At 36.4% G+C, this 9,057-nt stretch overlaps 1 protein-coding gene across 1 annotated transcript; it reads left to right on the top strand.

Annotated features, from left to right (window-relative positions):
* The first annotated feature begins 284 nt into the window (after positions 1–284).
* On the top strand, positions 285–3,250 carry LOC112031840 (probable CoA ligase CCL9). The gene is made up of 4 exons (XM_065768728.1): positions 285–760; positions 866–1,916; positions 2,577–2,680; positions 2,778–3,250. The coding sequence occupies exons 1-4, from the start codon at positions 560–562 to the stop codon at positions 2,994–2,996; spliced, it is 1,575 nt and encodes a 524-aa protein (XP_065624800.1). The 5' UTR covers positions 285–559; the 3' UTR covers positions 2,997–3,250.
* Positions 3,251–9,057: the final 5,807 nt, after the last annotated feature.

The raw sequence follows: 9,057 nt of genomic DNA on the forward strand, positions 1-9,057 counted from the left end.
TAGTAATCACACGCAGTCATGTATCAAATAAATTTTTCTTAAAGACTCATGGGTGAAAATGTTAATATCACAATATTTTACATAATTTTTATTACAACTCTCAACTGATGTAAAAAAATTATGGGTACATATGGGTCCATATTTTCATCCCTTACAATACGAAGAGTTGTGACAAAAATAGTATAAAATGTTGTGTAAGTAGCATTGCAGCTATGCACGCGTCAGCCAAAGAAGAAACATAGCAAATTCATGACGAAGCACACTCGACTCGAAGTGACCGACAGACCAGAAGTCTCTGATCAAAACTGACGGACGCAGAAACCTCCAAAACGACATTCAAATCTGCCACGTGTCCCAATACCTCCCTTCCCAGCTCCAACCTTCCCCTCCCCTAAAGCCCGCCCACACTCTTCCTTCCCTCCCCCTCCCTCTCCTGTATATATAACCCAAAACCCGGCCCTTCGTTCCTATCAAGAGTCACCAATTCCTTTATTTATTTCTCACAATCAATTTTACACTCACATCAAAAACAACAAAATACACACACACACAAAAAGAAATGGAAAATCTAACTCTCACAGGATTGTTGAACAAAGCCGCGTTGGAATTCCCAACTCGCCGAGCCCTTTCCGTCTCTGGAAAACTCGATTTGACTCACTCCCAATTACAGCACCTCGTCGATCACGCCGCCTCTCTCTTACTCGCCTCCGGAATCCATCCCGGCGATGTTGTCGCTCTCTCTTTTCCCAACACAATCGAGGTACACACTCAATTTTCTTTCTTTCTTATTTTCCTTCATTTTCTCGCTAACCAAACACAATAAACAAAAATTAAAATTTTAACCTTTTTTTTTGGGATTGTGCAGTTTGTGGTGATGTTCTTGGCAGTTATTCGATGCCGAGCCATAGCGGCGCCGTTGAACCAGGCTTACACGGCGGAGGAGTTCGAGTTTTACCTTTCCGATTCCGAGTCGAAGCTTTTGATTACACCGAAAGAAGGACTTCAACAGGCTCAATCCGCCGCTTCCAAGCTGAAACTCCCTCACGTGACCGCCGCGCTCTCAGACGGCGCGTCGAGTATCAGTATCGGAAACTCTGTTTCCACCGATTCCAACTCCGAGTCGGTTAAGGAACTCGTGAACGATCCGTCCGACGTGGCACTCTTCTTGCACACGTCAGGCACCACGAGCCGGCCCAAGGGCGTGCCTTTGACTCAGCTCAACCTAGCTTCTTCGGTCCGGAACATCAAATCGGTGTACAGACTCAGTGAGTCCGACTCGACCGTGTTGGTCCTACCTTTATTCCACGTCCACGGGTTAATTGCCGGGTTACTGAGTTCACTCATTTCCGGCGCCGCCGCAACTCTTCCATCCGCCGGCCGATTCTCCGCTTCAACTTTCTGGTCCGACATGCGCGCTTACAACGCCACGTGGTACACCGCTGTCCCCACCATCCACCAAATCATCTTGGATCGCCACCTCAGCAAACCCGAACCGTCGTACCCGAAGCTCCGATTCATTCGTAGCTGCAGCGCTTCACTGGCTCCAATAGTGTTGGCTCGGCTCGAGGAATCATTCGGCGCGCCGGTTCTAGAAGCTTATGCAATGACCGAAGCTTCTCATTTGATGGCCTCAAACCCGTTGCCCGAAGATGGTGGGCACAAAGCCGGGTCGGTGGGTCGACCCGTGGGTCAGGAGATGTCGGTTTTGGATGAAAATGGGGTCCCACAAAAAGAAGGTGTCACCGGTGAGGTTTGTATTAGGGGACCCAATGTGACAAAGGGTTACAAGCATAATCCAGAGGCTAATAAGGTTGCTTTTCAATTCGGGTGGTTTCATACTGGTGATCTCGGGTTTTTCGACTCCGATGGGTATTTGCACCTTGTGGGTCGGATCAAGGAGCTCATTAACCGTGGAGGTATTTTCTTTTACTTTAATGTAACATATTTGTTTATAGTTTGTGCAATATTTATGTTAGTAAATTAAGATTTGACGGCTAGATGCTACAATTATAGATATATTAATAACATAAGATATGACAACTATATGATACGATGAGATTAGCCATGATATTGTTTTTATCATGATAATAATTTTCTTTTTTTAGAATTAGGTTAAAACAATAATTATTATTATTATTATTATTTTTTTGTGTGGTAAAAACAAAATTAGAAAAACCTTTCTAAACTTTACTAATTAAATTAACTTGAATATGCTTATCATTAATTGATTATTCTAGTTGGTAGTAGATAACAAATGATAGATGACATGCATGAAACATGACTAAAAGAGTCTTAGTTGAAGTAACTAAAACATACTTACTATTGAATTTGATTATTCATTTATTCTACTAGGTAACAAATGATAGACGAGTAAAGACCCAAACATGAGTTGTTAGGTTAGGCATGGATTCGAAATGTGGGGTCAAATGGGAAACTGTGGGTCTATACTCTATAATTTATATTCATAATTGATGCTCGGATATTGGTAGGTATTGCATATGCAATGTGTTTTGTTTGGTACATTGAGTGGGAGTTTTACTTATGGGTTGTTTTTCTTCTTCTTTTTTGTTGTTTAGGGGAGAAGATATCGCCAATTGAAGTTGATGCGGTGCTTTTATCTCATCCGGATGTTGCTCAGGCTGTTGCCTTTGGAGTCCCTGACGATAAATATGGTGAAGAGGTAAGAAAATTGTCATTCCCTTCAACCCAAACCATTTGAGATATATATTTTTTGGTGTTAAAAGTTCTAATTGTTTTGGTGTTCAATCTTTTTTCAGATTAACTGTGCGATAATTCCTAGAGAAGAGTCGAATATAGATGAGGCAGAAGTGTTGCAATTTTGTAAGAAAAATCTTGCAGCTTTCAAGGTCCCCAAGAAGGTTTTCATCACTGATTCTCTTCCAAAGACTGCTACTGGCAAGATTCAACGCAGGTTGGTAGCAGAGCATTTCCTTGCTCAAATCTCCATTGCCAAAGTTCCCAAGTTTGGGGCTTGATGAGTTTTCAAACTTCATTTGTGGCATGGCTATTATAGTTCAAACGGACTAGTTTCTAGCGCTTGATAAGTATGACAAAATTCTCAATGATAGGAACATGCGGTATGGTTGGTTGATTTAATTTGAGCTCCTCTTCAAATGCTTGCTGTATTACTTTTTCTTTTGTAAATATGATGAATGAATTTGTTCCTAAATTCTTTTGACAGCTGTTATTTACATGGTCGAATAAAATTATGAGCAATTTTTACAATTCAGTCTTTGAGCCCTGTCCTTATGATTTTTTATTATTATAATAAATAGCTAAATATACAAATATGACAGTACGTGTACCTAATTTTACAATTCAGTCGGTCACTTTTTTTGATTGACCTCATAAGTGTGTATATTCGAAGCATGGTAATGCCAGACCGCAGGAGTGTGTATATTTCAATTTTCAAGCATGGTATCCTTCCTGGCGCAAAGAATGCAGAGCTGTAAAAGCAATGTTTTATGTTTTTCAGTTTTTAAGATGATCAAACATGAAACAGCTGAGCTGATATTTTGTGTAACTGTAGAGCTTACTTTTAATCGGATACGTTGGTTCATTTGCACCTTATCCAGCAAGTAGATTCCCCGTGCAAGTAAATACATGCATTCTTCCAATTAAAAATCTTTTATTTTGAAATAATTCCAAATGATCGGTAATGTTTTTTTAAAAGCAAAAAACATTCATGTTAGTGTCATTGTCACTGCAAAATAAAATATAGTAACTGAGTAATGCTAAGTTTATAATAGGATTTGTTGGTATATTGTTGTAAAAAANACCAAAAAAAAAAAAAATCCTAGTAAGCTTAATATTAAAAAAAGACATTATTATGTTTTTGTGTTTCTTTGTTGGTAAATGATTGCATCTTAATGTATTTAGAAACAACGATTTTGTCTACCTATACAGTAAAAAAAAAAAAATAAATAAATAACGATTTTAAATATTTATAATTTTTTAATACTGTATAGATGCATATTTGAAAATTTTTTTTCTTTATACTTTGATCCTTGCTAACTTAAAATTCTCGGTCGGTTCATGTTGGAAAACATCTATTTTTTTTGTCATAAAGTGCTTCTTGGTGCGCCCAACTTATCTTACACAGCTTTCATTATTGGAAGTTGGAACCTTTTGTTTTCTTGCAGCTATTCTATGCGCACTCCCAAGCTAGTCCCTTCAGCTTAAATGTGTAAATAGTACAAGAAGAGTTAGGTTTGTATTTTTTCATACTTATGGGTCTCATGAACAATACATAAGACTTACAATAAAAAAAACGTAGAAGCACTGAAAATGCGTAAACGCGCAATCCAAACTCATGCGCAAAGTGATGAAAGTTGATGTCCAAAACAACTCTTTTTGGCCTCAGAACTAATATCTTTTTCATTTAAGTTGACAGCTAATATATTAGATTTTTCAAGGAAAAATCTTTGTGGACGCACAATATCTATAAACTTGGAATTTTTGGTTCAGAAGATCTGAAACTTCTTGCATACATATTTGGTCCAGGGGAAAACGTAAATAAAATAAAATAAAATATATGGTTAACCCGCTTAATGATTGTCCGCGGAACGCGTATTATATGGACGGTGTGTTTGTGGCAGCTGATGGAACACCGTACGTTAATCAAACATGATTTGCGTGTTCGAGAAATATGCGGGTGATATTGGATGGCGTCACTCTGAGAGTCCCATCACTGGCATGGAGGTAAGGATTTTTAACATACTGACATGCATGTAAAAATTATTGACATAATTTTGATTGAGCATCAATTATATAATATGTAATACCAGTTGTGGGGCCCGTGGGCCTGATAATCACAGCCCATCGCATAGTAGGCCCAAGGCCAACGCCGAGGAGGACTGACCAGCCAAGGCTAAGTCAGACAAAGCCTCTTTTGTAACCCGCGCCGAGAACCAGTTCGTCCTCGACATTCTAAGGATAATTTTTGGGAGGGGACAAGCCCAGAGCAAGCTGTCACATTCGCACTTAATGCATTCACCTAACCCCTCTGGCCGCATTAATGGGGATATAACCCCTTGGCAGTGCAACGTTGATCAGAGTGAACCACTTGAGTACTGATAAGGCCCCTGATGGGACGGACGACCAGAAGAAAGGCAAATGGATGATCAACAGATGGAATAAGGAGATAGGCAGATGGAAACTATATAAGAAAAGCAAGTAAAGTAAAAAGGGGGAGGGGGAAAAAAGAGAGGAGAAAAGGGTCTCCTCGGCCACGGGCCGAGGAGCATCCCCCCATTTGTAAAGAAACTCTTAGTATTTTTTATAAAAAAAGTTCATGCATGGTGATCGAAGGCCAGCATCTAAACCTTTAACTCACTCTCTATAAATTTATTGTTTGGGCTTGTTGGGCTGAAAACCCATCCAAACTCAGGGTCAATCCAAACTGAGTCCCTACACCAGTAATTAAGAAAAAAATAGTGAAATTTTTTATATTATCAGATTTATTGATGGCGAATTGGTTAAAAACAAGTCTATTTGGATGAAAAATATATGACCCATTGGATAATAATCATTGTTTGGTATATTGGTGTCACACTAATGGTCATCTCAACTTTGTTTTGTTTTGTTTAATTTGTTTTGGCAGATTAGAGAAGGAAGGCCGAAGGTGACGTTGGTGGTTAGAATGGCAGCCTCGGTAGCTAACTATGATTATATTGTTGATTGGGAGTTCCAAACTGATGGCCTAATCAGAATTAAGGTTAGTGATTAATTATTAGTTTAAATAATCTTCTTTTTTTTTTTTTTTTTTTTTTTTTTTTTTTTTTTTTTTTTTTGAGAATCTGGTTTAAATAATCTTAGTGTAAAAGAATAGTATGAAAGTGCACCATGGAATGCTAGTCTATGGTCAATACTTTGGGAAACAGCATAAAGTATGAATTAAGATATGAAGGCTCTTAATCAAATTTAATTTAGTTTCTAATTGAAATTAATAAATTAACATTTTTAATAGAAAATGGAAGAAAGAACATACTTATATAACGATAAAAGTTGGTAGCAAAAAAGAATATTACATCTGGAATGATTCGAATCTTTCTTGAATCAATTGTTTGCATCAACTTCCTTGAATCTCTTGCCTTTTGTTTTCTTTTGTTTTTTTCAATGGAGAAAAATCCTAATCATATCATCCAGTTTTATTAGCAAGTGGATGGTTTTGAGGTTGTAAATTTTCCATTTTACTTTCTTTTGTGATACATTCCACGAATCTTTTGCCGTTTCTTTTCTTTTGTTTTTTTTCAACAGAGAAAAATCCTAATAATTTCTTCCTGTTTTATTAGCAAGTGGATGGTTTTGAGGTTATAAATTTTCTATTTTTTGTCACTTACTATTATCTTCGATTCCAGGGCCGGCTCAATACATTGTGGGGCCTAAGGCGAAAATGTTATGTGGGGCCTTTCTCATACTATAATATTAAATTAATAAATTTTTTATTTAACTTTTTATATCAATTTTTATTTAAATATATTTTTTCTGTTTTTTAAGATACAAAGTTATTGAAAAAAATTTTGTATTCAAGTTTCTTTAACATTTTCTTCAATATAACTAATCAACCTTTTTTTTTTTTTTTTTTTTTTTGTGGCATAACTGATTATTTATACTTTTTTTTAGCAAAATTAATTTTTTTTTGTTAACAACTAGAATATTATAATTAAAAACCCAAAAAAATATATATGCATATATACATAGAAACAAAGAAGAAATTGAACGTAAAATTTGTTTAATTTTTTTTTGTGACTAAAATAATAATAAAATTAAAAAAAGAAAAGAAAAAACCCTAAGAGATAAGTATGTAGGGATGAGTGGTTGGAGATTACTATGCTGCCACATGTCCCAAGGACCCTAGCCCAACCCAATTTGACGCGTCTATGCTTTGTCAGAAGGTTAAAGTTTCACAGTGTAGCAAAAGTATCAAACAACCAAGTAAACATTCTGAGAAAATAAAACAAAGTAGCAAGAACCAAACAACGACATAAGTAAGCAAGAATAAGACATTTCAAAGAAGTGCAAAAACCTCAAGGAGGGCAACGCTCAACAAAGAGGAGGGTCCAATGCGCTGCTAAGAAACGTATGAAAAAGTCACTCTCCAACAATTCATTAAAAATATTTGAGGTTTGAGGTTTGAGATTGATTTTGATTTTGATTTTTTTGTCTTTTGATTTCTGTTTTGCACAGTCAATGTTTTTTTTTTTTTTTTGGGTGGTTTTTTTATATAAAAATTAATAATACTTTCAATTTATTGGTTAATATTTGGGGCTTAATTCATACTCTCAATGGTAAAGAAATATCTCTATTACTTAAATTTGATTTTTTCTTTTACTTTTATTGGTTAATATTTTAGGCCTAATTAATCTCACGATGACAAAGAGATATTTGTATTGCTTAAATTTGGGGGCCTTAGGAACTTAGGGGGCCTTAGGCGGTTGCCTCAATTGCTTCATGCATTGAGTTGGCCCTGTTCGATTCCTATGTGATACTTTCCATGAATCTTTTTCCTTTTCTTTTCTTTTGTTGTTTTACCAGAGAAAAATTCTAATCATATCTTCCTATTTTATTAGCAAGTGGATGGTTTTGAGGTTGTAAATTTTCCATTTTTTCTATCACTTACTATTATCTTCGATTCCTTTGTGATACTTGTTGAAGTGAAGAAGATGAAGCCTGAAAAGAAGAAGATTGAAGAAGAAGCCTAAAACGACTGTGTAGTGATTAAACTAAATGCAGCGTTTCATTTAAGAGCAGATGCACCAAACGCACCGTTTTGCTTAAGTGAATAGCTTCCTCAGGAACTTAATGAAATGGTGCGCTTAGCTTTGCTCCAGAATTCATTTCAGTTTTGGAGCTAAATACAGTTAGTTAGTCTTAACTGAAATCCTAATTTCAAGGGAATTAGTTTCAGATATTTGGGTCTGTTAACTTAAGTAATTTAGGCAAACTCTGATTGTATAAATAGATCAATGAGCACGAATGTATCATTATGCAGAAACTATTGAAATTGAATACAAAATCTTCCATTCATTCTCTCTCTATCTTTCATTCTGTTCCTCTCTTACTTTCTTGCCCTTTCCCTCATTTTCTAGGGCTTTCCTTTCTCTGTGATTTGTAACTCTTTGTTGGCAACAATCTCCAGAACTCAGATTACTTGTTCTTGAGTTTTTCTTCATGGTATCTAAGCAAGAAACTGCTGCTGCTACTCAATCTTCAACTATGGCTGCCTCAAGCTCAACAATGGCTTCGTCTTCATCAACTTCCTCAATGTCATCAAGTCTGGTAAATCAGCCTCTTTTGCTTCTATCTAATATGTCCAATATGATGACAGTAAAATTAGATAATACAAACTATATTGTATGGAAACATTAGATTTCCATGGTTCTTGAAACCTATTCCTTGTATGAGTTGCTCGAAGAGCCTCAACTTGTTCCTGAGAAGTTTCTTAAGGACTTATCTGGATCATACACTGTAGCTGTGAATCCAGATTTCCTGATTTGGAAATCAAAGGAAAAAGCCTTACTTACCTTTATAAGTTCAACTTTGTCTCCATCTGTGCTTGCATTCACTGTTGGATGTGCAACTGCTATAGAAGTCTGGAAGGTATTGGAAAATAAGTTTTCTTCAACCTCAAGGTCTCACATCATGAACCTTAAGAGTGAACTTCATAATTTGAAGAAAGGAAGTGAGTCTGTGGAAGTGTATCTGCAGAAAATTAAAGTTGTAAGAGACAAATTATTGGCTGTTGGAGTTATTGTGGATGATGAGGAATTGCTTCATTTTGCAATTAAGGGACTCCCAAAGGAATTCAATGCATTCAAATCAGCAATAAGGACAAGGAGTACTCAACTTAGTTTTGATGAGCTCTCAACCTTGGTAAACGCAGAAGAAGAGTCTCTCAATGATGGATTGGAGGTTAAAGACTCTATCTTTGCTATGGCTGCATCAGCTAATCAGAAGTCAAATGGTAATGGCTATAATCACAACTAAAACAGAGGTAGGGGCCGAGGGAATTTTAATAATAGAGGAGGAAGAGGT

The sequence above is a fragment of the Quercus suber genome, unplaced genomic scaffold (genome assembly GCF_002906115.3).
Source record: "Quercus suber isolate HL8 unplaced genomic scaffold, Cork oak 2.0 scaffold_991, whole genome shotgun sequence".
Taxonomy (NCBI): Eukaryota; Viridiplantae; Streptophyta; class Magnoliopsida; order Fagales; family Fagaceae; genus Quercus; species Quercus suber.